The 15,490-nt window shown below is 36.0% G+C and overlaps 1 protein-coding gene across 2 annotated transcripts in view; it reads right to left on the reverse strand.

The window, feature by feature from the left end:
* fliI (FLII actin remodeling protein) overlaps nt 1-15,490 on the reverse strand; it is a 437,463-nt gene that overhangs the window by 4,513 nt on the left and 417,460 nt on the right. For both annotated transcript variants that reach the window (XM_090398141.1, XM_090398140.1), the window contains exon 31: nt 12,373-12,579. In XM_090398141.1, coding sequence (XP_090254267.1) covers nt 12,373-12,579 — 207 coding nt within the window. The remainder of the gene's footprint in view (nt 1-12,372; nt 12,580-15,490) is intronic.

Below are 15,490 nucleotides of genomic sequence, written 5' to 3' on the forward strand. Positions count from 1 at the left end.
ATCTCAACTAGTAGAAATGGTGAGAAATCATTTGAGCACTTTAAACATAAATTCTGAGAAGTTATTGGATCAACATGCAATTCCATAACATAAATGACCATAATGACATCACAGTCAATTATGGTTGTGATTTGCCAGTTTCTTTGCCATTTATGGCTTAATTACATAATACATTTAGTAATTTATGATATTCTCTCAAAATGAATGCTTTGAGAAAAGCTTTGGTCATTTAGAAAATGATTCCTCAGACAGTTGTGAAGAAGAATTTCAAGCTGATAAATTTGAATTAGCAAAGCTTCATGATTTAACTAAAAATACTCAAAACGTTTGCAATTTAGGTAGTTAAGTATTTTAAGGGAGTGCTTAAGGGTCAAAGCTGTATAACTGAGAGGAGACCTCCACATAGCCTTTAAAGGAATGCGGAGAACCGACCAGGACTTCTGACCTAATGTTCAATCCTCACCTTCTCGTGGTGCACCCTGTTGGGTATCTACTTGGATACTGAACGAACGAGGATGGGCTAACAATTTGGGATTTAGCTGACCAAATTGTATTCTTATTGGTTAAACCAAAATAAAAATGATGGTACAACATGACAAAATTTCATGCCGGCTGGGGCGTCGCCCGGTTAAACAAGGCTCCCGTTGTTTTCGCCAGGGAACCAGGGTGAACAGCGAAAAGTCAGCTACTGGAACAAATCTGAAAACAAACCCAAACTCAACATCACCAGAGTTAAAGATCGGTACTATCAACATAAGAAGCCTGAATGGCAAAGAAATGGAGCTAGCTGAGGAATTAGATAAGTACCAGATCGACATAATAGGGGTGACTGAAACAAAAAAGACCAAAACTGGTGAGATCATTCTGAGCAATAAATACAAAATGTTATATTCAGGCAATGACAATCAAGGAAAAGAAGGAGTAGCCATAGTACTCAACACAAAATACGAGGCTAGTCTTCTTGAATGGCAGTCAGTCTCAAGTAGAGTAATGTGGGGAAATATAAGAATGGGGAACTGGACAATAAGACTTATTTGTGCCTATGGTCCCACAGAAGGTTCAACTAAGGTAGAAGTGGAAGAATTTTTTGAGGCTTTAGAAAAAGCAACTGACACAATGAAAAGGGAAAAGTTGGTCCTTGTTGGGGATCTAAATAGCAGAGTAGGAAATGATTGTAAGACATACAAAAATATTTTGGGAAAATTTGGAGAAAAGAGCAAAGCTAATAATAATGGCAAATATCCGTTGGATTTCTGCTCAGGACATGGACTGGTTATTACTAACACCATGTTCCAACATAAAAATGCACACAAATTCACATGGAGAGAAGAGGCTAGAAATAAGAAAAGTCTCAATGACTATGTTATTGTTGATAGTGATGTTTTCTCCCAGGTGCAGGACACCAGAGTGTACAGAGGATTTGAAATTGGAAGTGATCACTATTTAGTCTTGAGCAGGATAAAATTGAATTTCATATTGAAAAGAATAACATGTAAGAAAGTTTTAAAGCGAATAAAAGCTGAGCAGCTCTCAGATGTGAACATAGACTAAAATACACAAAGATTATTGAAGAAAAAATGAAAGAGTTTGAGATCAGCAACCAAACCTTGAAGATTCAGTGACAAGTCTTGAAGAAAGCACTGATTGATTCAGCCAGAGAGGCATGTGATGAGGTTGTCTGCAAGGATACAAAAATCAGAACTCCATGGTGGACACAGAAAGTTAAAGAGGCAGTGAAGGAAAAGAAGAAAGCATATCAAAAGTTCCTGGCAAATAAGTCAGATTTTACTCTTACAGAATACAGAGACAAATGCAAGAATGCTAAACACTGTTTAAAACTAGCTAAACAAAAGTCATGGAAGGACTTTGGCAAGAACATAGGATATAAATATCAAGAAGGTGTTAAAATATTCTGGAGGTTGTTGAAGAAGCTTAAAAATGGAGGAAAGAGTGCTGTAAAAGGAATTAGAGATGATAAGGGTGGCATGAAAATGGGAGAAAACGATATCCTTGAAATATGGAGTAATTACTTTGAAAAACTGCTAAATGAAACAAGCAGTGATGACAGCACAGTGGTAAAAAACACTGACGAGGCATGCAGTCAGGAATACATATCCATACTTATAGTAGAAAAAGTCATCAAAGGCTTGAAATGTGGAAAGGTAGCAGGAGTAGATGATATTCGACCAAAAATGCTGAAGTATGGTGGTATAAAAGTCTTACAGTGGCTGCACTGCGTAGTTGAGAATGCCTGGACAGAGGGACGAATTCCCGATGATTGGAGTAGAGCTCTCATAGTACCCATATATAAAAAGGGAAATAAAACTGAATGTGAGAATTACAGTGGTATTTCCCTACTGAGTGTTCCTGGCAAGATCTATGCAAGTATACTTGAGAAACAGTTGAGAAGAATTGTGGAAGAAAGCTTGGTGAAGAACAAGTTGGATTCAGGCCAAATAGAGGCTGTCAGGATCAGATCTTCACTTTACGACAAATAGTCAAGAAAGTATGGGAATTTAACAAAGATCTGTATTTAAGTTTTGTCGATTTGGAAAAGGCTTATGACAAGGTGCCAAGAGATAAGCTATTCAATACGCTGCAGTTATATGGTGTCAATGGGATTATTTATATCAAGCAATACTTAGTCTTTATTTGAGTTGTAAGTCAGCAGTTAGAATTGAAGGAAGTACAGGAAGATGGTTTAATGTTAAATCTGGTGTGAGACAAGGATGTACATTATCCCCTCTGTTATTCATTATCTATATGGATCACATTATGAAGGAAAATGGTATTAAACATGATATCAGAATTGGAGATGTTAATGTCAGCTCTTTACTTTATGCGGACGATGTTATACTTCTAAATAAATCCGCTAAAAGTTTGCATGATTCCCTGACTAAATTGGATAACTGTTGTAATAGATATGGTATGAAGGTCAGCATTAAAAAGACAAAGACAATAAAATAGGTAGAATCATTGAAAATGTCAACTGTGTTGTGAATGGAGAACCTGTGGAACAAGTAAAACATTTCAGCTACTTAGGCACGATTTTTACTGAAGATGGTAAATTAAATATAGAAATAGACAACAGAATCAGCAAAGCTGGTATGGTGGGAAGTCAATTGAATAAATTCATATGGAATAAGAGAGAAATTAGTCAGAACACTAAATTAGCTGTATACAAGACAGTGTTCAAACCAGTTTTAACTTATGGATCTGAGAGCTGGGTCAGAAGTAAAACACTTGACCAAAACCTAGAAACCGCAGATATGAGAGTCCTGAGAAAGATTAGAGGTGTGAACAGATGGTATCAATGGCAATATCATATTAAAAACGAGGATATTAGGAAAGAACTTGACATTGTCAGCATCCAGGAATGCATTAGCAGAACTAATCTCAGGTGGTATGGTCACTTAAATAGAATGGGAGAGGAAAGATTAGCAAAACAAGTGTTCTCTGCCATGTTGGCAGGAAAACGACCCGGAGGAAGACCAAGATATAGGTGGATTGATATGGTACAAAGTGCCTTATACGATAGAAATATAAGATCTGATAATGTTGGAGTCTTGATAAGTAACAGACTGATTTGGAGGAAAATTGTAGATAGGAAGTTAGTAATGATGTAATTTTTTCATGGAGTACTATCATATCCTGTACACCCCTTGAGGGTACATGGCAGGAATTTGATGATGATGACGATGATGAAGTATTTTAAGACTTCAACTGTATGCAATAGTCTTTTGCAATAAAAAATAAAAAGTGAAATGGAAGATGAGGTGGAATTAGGTATGGATATTAAAACATGTTGGGGTCACTTGCTGCTTGGTATGGTTTCAAAAATTTTAAGACTATTTAAGTATACTGAAGAGGTTCTTAAAGATACTGGTGGTTTTTTTACTAACTGGATATTAGCATCAACAATTTACGGATATTTAGTTTACTAAAGCTTTGTTCTGCTGAAGCAATTCCAACAGCTAGAACTATAATATTCTCAAAGATGTCATTATTGGGAAAAATTCTGAGGTCACTTACAAGTTATTATATTACAGTAATTTTTCTTGGTACATATCATCTCTGATGTCAAATTTTATAAAATGTTCTTTTAATCTTACCTAAAGATGTAGCGCCATGCAATCATTACCATTGATGTGAAATTTCATAATTTCACACCATCAAAATTTACAAAAAAAATTTTGCATTGTTTTGTAAATTTCACTGATTACAATAAATCTTGTCATTTAGTTTGCATTTGAAGTTGGTATATTTGAATTTTGTTTTTTAATTATTCTCCATGTGATTCATGTCTTGTATTTAGCTATGTTGGAATATTTGAACCTTATCAGAGTTTTTTAAGCTGTCTGAAAATATTCATCAATATTTTACTTAATGATATCAATCTTAGATTCTAAATTCAACAAAAGTGTTGCCACCTTCTGAAGATCACAATTTTAAACTGCAGAATCTCTTGTTATTTGTTGAAAACATGTCTCAAAGAACTGAGACTTATGTTTGCAATATGAAAAAAATGGATTCAAAATCAACAATAGATATGTCTTTCTGCAGAGGATCATTTTTGTTGAGTTCATTCAAGACTTCCAAAATTTTTTTGAAGTGGTATCTAATAATGCCCATGGCATTAGCTTTACAACTCTATCTTGTCAAGCATTGTTGTTTAGCTAACAATTTTTTTTTATTATAGTTAATCCTCATAAATAACTACAAAATATGTCAACTTCATTGAAATATAAGCCTTTTTAAGATTTTTCAAAAGCATTGAACACTCAATAAATTTAAACTGTTCATAATATGATATAAAGTGAACATATTTAGGCACTTTTATTATTCTTGACTGGATCCCCTTGTTGAATCCACTCATTTTATGACAACTGTCATAAAACAAACGGATTCAAATGATTGAGCATGCATTCTAGTGATATCCAAATTATCTATCTCTAAGTAATCAAAATTTGCTCAGTGTTCTCCAATTTTCAGTTTTTTTCTACAAATATTGAAATCTATAAGTGATTCTTCAATGCACGTACACACCCACACACTTATTTTCTTTATTAATCTTAACAAATCTTATTAATTTTTGCAATTTGTTCTATATGCGCACAATCATTTGTACCATCTAACAACAGTCCAAAATATTTTGCTCCTTTTTACTTTCTTGATTTTTGAACTTCATTAACCATCAAGAGTATCTCATTCTGGATTTAAGTCAAAAAATATGTTTGCCAGGAAATGTGATGTTTGTTTGGAAATGTGATGCTTCAACATTAAGTAATATTTGCTAAGGAGTTCTATTTCAATATAAACACCATTAAATCTCTTGGCAAAATGTTTCATATTTCATCATCATCATCAGGGATTAAATTCTTTTTTTGCAGAATATAATATAGTTTTCCAAGAAGCATCCAATATACATCCTTTTGAGTATTCTTTTTTTCCTCATTCAAAAAATGATTGTCGAGAGTGTTCTTTTGATTTAAAAAAACTAAATGATGCTTATTACATTCTTTTTACATTTTTTGCAATCATTAAATGCTGTATTCAGTAAGTGAACTGAATATTGTTGTTTTATTAGTATATAAAAAAAAAAAAAAACAAAGACAAACAAAGCAAAAATACAGAATTGTGCTTTATTTAGATTAAATCAACCAGAGTTGCAATATTTTTCACCATTTGAGTTTCTTGAAAAATAATTCTTTACTAAATGAACATCCTTCTTTTATTTTGTAAGTGCATCAATTTAACATATATATTTTCCCCTCAACTTATTAAGGAAATTCAGATCATAATGTCATATAAGTTTCATCTCTAGTGTAATGCCCTACCTTCAGCCATTCATGCCCTTATATCCTTTGGCACAAAAATCACAACTGGGAAGGTCTCTGAGACTTTCACTCTTCCTTTTTATAGTAAAACTTCTGTTTTTATTCTCCAGATACTTGTGTTCATGTTACAGAAAATCAGTCATGTTGAAATGACAGCTTTCACTCTCCACTTTAATATTTCTGATATTATCCAAGCCATAGTTTTCTAAGAAGAATATTACGGCAGTCCAAGAAACAAAACACAGCATACTGTTAAGTGGCTTGAGAAGTTTTTGTCTACAGTGATGCCCACAACACTTGCAAAATAATTATTAACAGTGTTAAGTCTGAAAAGGCTAAATGTCGAAAACTCACTTCTTCCACCAATGGTGGCCATGCTGTGGTATACTCTGTCCATCTGTGCTCTTCCCTCCCTCCCTCTCACTCTCTCACACACACACACACACACACACACACACACACACACACACACACACACACACACACACACACACACACACACACACACACAGATGGCAGTATTGCAACATCACCTAAAGATAAAGCTGATCTGCTGGCATCATTCTTCTCATCCACAGGACACATAACCAACACAAATTACCTTCAACTATAGCTGGAAAACAAATGCACTGCTTACCAGATATCAAAATGGCTTCTGATCTTGATGGTATTTCATGAACTGTGCTTGAGATGTGTTCCTGAACATCTGTTCTTTATATCATCTCTACACTGTATTATACTAGCTGATATAAACACAGCATGGTAGCATGCTCACATTCAATTGATCCCCTCCAAAAAAGAAGATGGAGTGAGTCATCAACAGACAATGTCTTTAAGCATGGAGAACTGTCATTTTTTTTATTTTTATGTTGCGTCCATATACGAGAGGTTGGCTGGTCAACCTATAGTACTTTAATAAGGTATATGGGTAGTGGGATGGGAAAGGAAGAACTTGTTAACAATCGATTTGAAAGCCTGTATATTGTATTGGGAAATACCTCACTGTTCCACAGCACAGCAGTAGCAGGGATGAAGGAGGAAAAGAAACTTGTTCTGTGGGTTTCAAGGTGTACTGGGAGGTGGCTGTACGTGTTCCAATGGGTTTAGTACAGGGTGGGGAAATTATTGATGTTGTTTCAGATGAGCATTTTCCATGAAAATATTTGTAGAATATACAAATTGCAGAGATTAACCGTCTATGTGAAAGTGGGAGGAGTGAGTCGGTAAGAGATGGATCATTTATCAGTCTAATTGCTCTCCTCTGTATTGAGTCAAGCATTTTGAGGTTTTAAGAGCCCCACTCCAAATGTGAGAACAGTATTCGATAGCTGGGCGGATTTGTGATTTGTATAAGGTTAACAGCTGTTATGAAGTAAAATAATGTCTTGAGCGAAAGAGAAAGCCTAGTTTTTTGGAAGCTGAGGATGCAATGGCTGTGATGTGTTTATGCCAGGAGAGGCCTGATATCATGGTAATTCCGAGAAGAGAAATTTCAACTTGTCTGGGGATTTGAGTGTTATGAAAAATAATACTGGGAGAAAATGGTCCTTTTTTTGTGGGAAATAAGACAGAACTGGGTTTTACTAGCGTTGAAGTTGACAAGGTTATCTGAGCCCCATCAGAGGATGTTTTGGAGGTCTGCATTAAGGGAAGTTGTGGTTGATGTTCTGTGGGTTGAAGTGAGTTGTGTAGGGTAAGGTTTATCAAATGAAAGGGAGCAGTGCAATGTGCTGTCATCTGAAAAACTGTGTATTGGGTTGGAGGTCAACTGAAGTAGGTCATTGATGTATAGAAGGAAGAGGGTCGGTGAGAGAGAACTGAACCTTGTGTGATCCCACCATTAGTTAGATAGTGGGAGGATAGGGAGCCATCTACCATTACACATAGTCCAGACAGGAAGCTGGCAATCCATCTGCAGAAGTCTTGAGACAGTCCAAATAATGGAAGTTTGCTTAGTAAGCCTTTGTGCCAGACCTGGTCAAAGGCTTTAGAGATATCGAGTGCAACTACTTGGGATTTGCCAAATTTTTCCATGGTATATGTCCAGAGATGGGTGATATATGACAGCAGGTCACCTGTTGATCGGCATTGGCGGAATCCGTACTGGTGGTCGCTTAATAGCTGGGTACCTTCAAGGTAGAGTAGTAGTTGAGAATTGATGGTTTTCTCCACCACTTTAGATAGGATTGAGGTGAGTGAGATATCGTGGTAGTTAGATGGCAGAGATTTGTCTCCCTTTTTGGGAATGGGTTGAATATAGGTCAATTTCCAGGCTTTGGGATATATATACCAGTGGAATAAGATAGTGCATATAGACGGCATAGGATACAAGTCAGTTCTGCTGCACAGACCTTCAGGACAATTGGAGGAATACCATCAGTGCTAGGGGAGCATTTTTTGTGTCTAATTTTGACAACAGGTTTATGATCTCTTTCTAGCAAAAGGATACAGGGGCAGTTGGAATAACTGGGGGGGCGTTTGCCATTGTAGGTTATGCGTGCATTGCAGGCAAAGTGTGAAGCCAGGAGATTGGCTTTTTCTGTGAGTGATGTTGCAATCGAGCCATCTCTGAGTATGATAGGGGTGGGAGTAGTGTAGGGTAAAAGTTGCGACCAATTGCTTTGGCAAGAGACCAAAAGGCATAGCTGCCGCTAGGACAGGCTGCAAGTTTCTTGTTTTTTGCCCATTCAAATTTTGTTTTGGAATCATTGATAATTTTTTTGCATCTATTTTGGGCTTCAGTATAGGCAATGAAGTGATTTGAGCCAGTTGTGGTATGCCTGGTTTTTCATTAGTACAGCCTTGGCACATCTTTTGGAGAACCAGGGTTTGGATAGGGGATGGCAGTTAGAGTGTTGTGGGGAACGTATGTTATCATGCTAGTGAGGATTACTTTGGTGATGTGTTCGGTGCACATGTTTGGATTGGAAGAATGCAAACAATAGTCCAACCATGGGAATGAAGCAGAGTAGTCTTGGAGGCTGTCCCATTTGGCACTGTTATAATGCCAGACTACTCTTGTGCAGGTATGACTGTGTAAGCATTGTTGTATGGGGCAGGAGATGAGCACTAGGTTGGGGTCAGAATTACCCAGTGGGCTCACTACATTCACTGTATATTTGGAACGGTCATTGGTAAGGAAGAGATCTAGGGTATTTGGGCAGTGATTTCGGTTATCTGGTATTCTGATCAGCTTGTGAACTATTTGTGTAAGGTCGCTGGTGATGGTAAATATTTTAGCATCTCTGCATGCAGGATCTGTACAACTGGAAGAGGAAAGTCAGTTGGTGTTATGGACATTAAAATCACCTAGGAGGATGATTTCACTATTAGAATAGTGGGACTGGACGAAATCAACTTTTGAGGAGAGGAAATTAAAGAGCTCGGAGTGGTTGGTGGTATTGGGAGAGTGATAGAGACAGCAGATGAATTTTACTGAGTGGGGGAGGGATATTATTAGCCAAAGAAGGTCAAAGTTGGGTGATTCTAGGCGAGGTGCTCTCTGACAGGGTATGTCAGAGCTAATATATGTGCACACACACCACTCTTGGGTCGAAAGGAATTAAATAGTGACTAGTTTGGATGGTTGAGATGGATGGTGCCAGTGGAAGGTGAAATTTGAGTTTCTGTTAAGAAGAGTAGGTGGATTTGGTTGACTGTAGATGATAGTGAATGCTATTAAGGTTGGAGTTGAGACCACAGATGTTGGTGTAGTGGATATGCAAGGGTCTGTGGGGCATGGCTTTGACCACAAGGGTCTTGCACGTTTCTTATGCAGTGCCTGCATACTGGTCTCCTTGGTGGCTACTAGTGGCGTCACTTGGTTTTTGCACTAGTTTGGTTTGTTTGTAGTCTATGGTCCAGTTGTTTTTGGAGTTGGAGTCTTTGTTCCCTTTGTTCAAAGAGTCAGGTCAAGCATGTACACACGATTGGGAGTAACTGTCCTTTACTATTTATTATTTCCTATTTACTATTTATTATTTACTATTTACTATTTCCTATTTATTAGCACATCACAGATCACTTTCATGAGACGTGGAAAGTTCGTTCCGTCCTTTCTTTTGTTTATGGGACCGAAGCGATGACATTTGTTGATATTCCTGGGATCGAAGTTGCATTCACCTGCTAGTTTGCTAACTTCTTCTTTTAAAAATTTACTGTTTTTTCCTCTGGATGGTTCAGAATAACGGCGTTTAGTCTCCTGTTTTTGGCCTCGAGCGACGTGTGTACTGTTGATGTGATTATATCACGGAGTTTGTTAGCGGGTACAGATGCACTTGCGATTGGCTGCTGGTCGTTGAGTATCGCGAGCTTTGTTTCCAACTTTCGGATTTTGGATGAGAAAGTATCAATCGTATTATTAAGATGTTGTTTGAGATTTTCAACTCTTTTGCCTAGGTTCAGTAGCTGTTTAACAGAAGGAAGGCACATCGAACAGAAAAAAAGGCTAGTTCAGTTCGATAAAAAGCTTGAGCACCAATTCATCTATTTTCACGCAGGAAGCATGTAGCCAGTTGTAACAGAAATCGCACGATATACCTTTTTTCCTTTTGGTAACTTCGGTTTCGCAACTGAAGCACTTCGTATTGTCTTTTGGTTTGTTGGTTATCGGCTGCGCTACGCTGATGGGACTATAAGTAATCTTTTGCTGTTGGCCTTTGTTGCTGCCATCTTTATTTTGGGTATATCAGGAGCTTTCACGTGGCTGTTTTTTTTAAATGAAAAATAACTGATATGACGGACTATGGGTACTTACAAGTTGTAGAAGTAACTGACTCCTTAGTACCCTCTATATTCCATTTACTGGTTATCTTGCACAAAAAAGATACTTGCAATTAATCAGCAACCAGCAAAAATCAGCAGCAAATCTCCTTACCCATGTCACTTACCTCTGATTTCTATTATTTTCCCCACCCCTATTCTTGTATTCATAAACAACCTTCTCTTATTGACCTCAAAATGAATGATGACAGTGCACTCTATTCCTCTTGCTCATATGACAAATCTTGCTGTGTGCAAATGTTTCAAGCTTCAAGATTTTCTATAACCAGTGTTCTGCAGGATGATTGTCTTTAATGCTTCTAAATTAAAATCCTTTATTTTTTCTTCTGCAAATGGTATGGGAAAAAAAAAAAACCTTAGTTCTTTTCCCTTTGCTTTTGATAGTGATCAGCTCAATAGTCAAGAAAAGATTTCTTTTTTTTTTTTTTTTTTTAAATCTTCTTGGACAAACACTACTGCTAGCCTTTCTTGATACAAACTTCATAGCATCCTTTTTACTCAAGGCATTTCCTTTCATCTGTCTAGCCACAAGTTGCACAAATCAATCAACCTTGGAATACTGCTGTCATGTCTGTGGCGATGCACCATAAAACTAAAAATTCTTAATTTCGTTCAAAAGAGAACAGATCTATTCATCTTTCACTCTAAGTCTGTTCTCTGGAACAGCTATCCTCATAAAGTATATCTCTAAGAATGCAATCTCCAGCTCTTCAAAAAGAATATCAACAGATTACTTTTCTCTTGGCTCCTATTCACACACAAACATAAACAACATGCACATTTGATCTGCTATAAGTTCAACAACCTTTCATGTATGGAAGAGCAACTGAGTGGTAGAGGAAATTAAAGATCAAAACTACTGATTCTTCATAGAAAAATGTACGAGAATACACAGGATTACTGTTAAAATTAGGGATTCACTAGCCAAAGAACAAGAAGAGATAATTTCTCTATAAATTATTAGTTCTTCCACATGCAGATTACTATGTGTATGGGGAAGGGGGTCCTAGATTTTGAGGAGCTGGTTGAGAAGGAATAAAGAAGACTCAAAATGATCTCAGGCTGTGGACATGACAGGATGGTATCTGAGTGTCATTCACTGGTGAAAGGTTTGACAAAGTGGAATGCATCACTTCAGTATGGCAGCTGGAGCTAAAGTAGTGTATGCTTTTAAGGTTTCAAAAATTTAAGATTCTTGGGGGTAGACTGTCATGGAAGCCTCCATGTTAGTCAGTGAATTTCATAGAAACTTGATCTTCTAATGCTCTGGCAATATAGGCAACAAGAAAGACAAGTATCTGGTAGATTTTTATTAGTAATTATTTTTTTAAATTTTATTGCTAATAAAGAAAAATATATAAATGATTAAACATTTTTTAACTGATAAAACTTTTATAGCTTTCAAAAGTCCTTTAAAAAGTTTTAATATTTAATTAATGAGTCATCCTAATTTGGTTTTAATATGTTTATGAGAAAAGACAATTTTATTTCAAGTACTCCGAATACATAGAAAGGCGAGAGCGAGAGAAAGAGAGAATAACAGAATAACCTGTTTAACCTTTCTAAGATATTTTTCAATGCCTAAGCAATTCAAATAGCTTAAGCAGGAATCATATGGTAAATTATGATAAAATTTTTAGAACTAATAATTTTATGAACATGGGTTTCTTATATTTAAAATAAATGTAAACTTCTGAACTCTATCATATATACATATATTATTCTTTTTTATTTGTTATGCACTATAATTTACCTGAGCACTTTTGTATGCAAGTTTAATTTCAACTTCACTGCATTTAGAACCAACCCACAGAAAAACTTGTGAGCCATTGTCTAATATCATAATATCATCATCGGCAAGGTCATCTTGGCAAAAATCTGCACATTTCTCAGAAACTGAGAAGTATCCTTTCTCATTTGAACATCGAAAAAGTCGTGTATACTGCATGAAGTCTGCATCCTGTTTTATACATATAAAGAAAAGAAAGAAAGAAAGAAAGAAAACTTAATGAAAACAAGCATACTTTATAACATTATTTATGTTTCTTTGAAAGTAATAGAATTTGAAAAGGATTTATGCTTAGTTAAACAGGTGAGATCACATTATGAAACTTCAAAAGAAATATAGAAAAATAACTGATATTACACAAAGAACTCACATAACCTTTTAAAATACACAATCACCAAAGAATCCATATCATTACTTTTATTCCAAAAATGATGATAAATTAGTCAAGCTATTGTCCTGCTGTTTTTACTTCCATTTGCAGATGCGTAATCTAATTACTGAACAACAACATGGATTCTGTTACTTTTGATCCACAGCAAATCTAGCTTTGCCATCCACTAGTGGACACAAGTCATGGAAATATGTGACAGAAGGAATTCATGGTCAAAATATGTTGGATCTGATTATAGTGTCAGAGGGGACTTCAATTAAAGATACAACTATTCTGCATCTGGTTGGCGACAGTGATCATGTAGTATTCATGCAGTGGCCTAAGTTTATGAATGTTCCATTCAGAAAAGGTTACATGCTGAACTACAAAGCAGGAAATTATGACCAACTGAGGAGTATACTGAGTTCAGCGGAATGGTATTGGTTGCTGGATGGGAAGAGTATCGATAGTGCATGGGAAACATTTAAAAAATGCTTAAATGATGCAATATCAGAATGTGTCCCTATAGTTCAAAGAATAAATAGAATAAGAGTGAAATGGATGTGTAATCTAATTAAGCAAGAGATTCATAAGAAAAAGATGAGGTGGAAGGAGTACAATGTGCATAAGGATGATGTCAGTTATGATAATTATAAGCTGCACACCAGAAGAGCCACAAGTGTCGTACAGAAAGCTATTTGCTGCTGATGCAGAGATAGGTAGAGAAATCAGGAGTGCTGCTGATAACTTACAGAATATTTGAATAGACTGAAATTGTGGGCATGTGAAAATGGCTATCAGTTCAATGTTAATAAATGTAAGGTCATCACTTTGGGATGATTAGAAATCCAATATCGTATTATATTGGTAGGATTATGCTAGAAGAAACTGATCAGGCTGGAGATCTTGGGGTTTTAGTAGATAGGAAGTTGAAGTTCAAGGGTCATATATGTAAATACAACGGAATAATTGCAACGCTGAAACGAACCTTGTTATGTAAAGATAAGGAAGTCATTTTGTTACAAGGCCTTGATAAGGTCTCACATGGACTATGGTGTGCAGGTCTGGTCTCCTGGTTTCCGTGGTGATTCTGATACAGTGGAGAGAGAGCAAAGGAGTGTATGAAAAAAGTGGAATACTGATTGTTGAAAATGTGGAAAAATGAGGATTATGGAATACTGATTATGAAGACATTGAGAATTTGTAGGCTGCAGACACTAGTGGAGAAAGAGGGGTGATATGATTGAGACTTCCAAATTTCTGAAAGGATTATACAGAACTTCAGTTGATGGAATATTTCATTTTATGGAGGGCGAGGTTTAGATTTTTTTTCTCATAGTAGCACGTGATTGGAATGGATTGCCATTGGATATTGTGTGTGTGCAAGCAGTGTAAACAAATTCAAGAACTGGTATGACTATTGGTTCGAATAGTATGACCTCCCTCGATAAGTTCCGACTTCCTGTAGGTCTCTCTTAATAATAATAAAAAGAATAAAATAATAATTTTCAAAAATTCTGTAATTGCTCTTGATAATTTTAAAGTATACTGAGTCTAGCACAAATGCCCACTTAATGAAATACTATCTCATGGTCATCACACACTGAAACTGACTGCCAATTGTTCTGTTGTCATTCAATACAACAGAAGTGTAAACAAATATCACGGTCATGACCACTTTTCTTCATATTTCTTCAGCAATTTTCCAGTTTTTGTGCCAACTCTCTTCTTGCTGGTACATAAATAACCTTTTCTCACCGACCAGAAATCCTATCTATAACTTTGCCGATGACAGTACACTTCCTCTTCTCCATTTGACAAACACTACAGTGTTTGTCAAAAATAATCAGTTCTTGAAACTTGAACTGATTGCACTACAAACACTGTAGTGCAATCAGTTCAAGTTTCAACACCTTCTATAATCAATATCTTAAATTCAGATTTTCCTGTCATTCATCATTAGAATAATGAGATAACTTGTGAACTTCAATGCTGCCAAAATGCAGACCTATCTTATTTCTCACAAGAAAAATATCACCTCTCTCTCTCCTAACCTTTGAATATACTCAGATTTTTAGACAAGGCATTTTTTTTTCGGACCAACTTATCCCTCTAACCTTTCCTGCTCAAGATAGTCGTTCCAACCTGTACAGCTGCTAACATGGTATAAATCAGAAATCCACCAAATTCTGGAATATTGCCAATACATTTGGGGGGGGTGACATATCAAAAAAACCTCTCTAAAAGTCTTGATATTGTTTAGAAGAGGGCTATACAATTAAATGATAACTATCCCTCTCTCTCTCTCTCTCTCATAAAGATACATTTTGTTTCTGCCTTATGTCTCTTCTATAGGTATTTTCATGGGCAATGCTCTACTGAACTGGCCAACATTATTCCTCTACTTTCTTCTAAGAATACAAGCAGCTACTAGTTAACACATCCATATACTGTCCAGAAATTATAAAATTTAGTTGTTCAAGAAAAACATCAACAGATTCTTAGTTTCCCCTAAACTTCTTACCCATACTCAAGTACTATAGATCTTGCAACTTTTCATATGTGGAACAACAAAAAAGTGCATTAATTAAAGATTATCCAGTTATCATTTGGTACAACCCATGAATAATGTTATCCTTATTTAAATAAAGTTAACTGGTGCCTCAATAGTCTCCTAGTAAACTATAACCAAAGGTAAAATTCTGTTTATTT

This window comes from Typopeltis vanoorti, chromosome 9 (genome assembly GCF_054136105.1).
Source record: "Typopeltis vanoorti isolate ZY-2024b chromosome 9, IOZ_Tvanoo_1.0, whole genome shotgun sequence".
Lineage (NCBI taxonomy): Eukaryota > Metazoa > Arthropoda > Arachnida > Uropygi > Thelyphonidae > Typopeltis > Typopeltis vanoorti.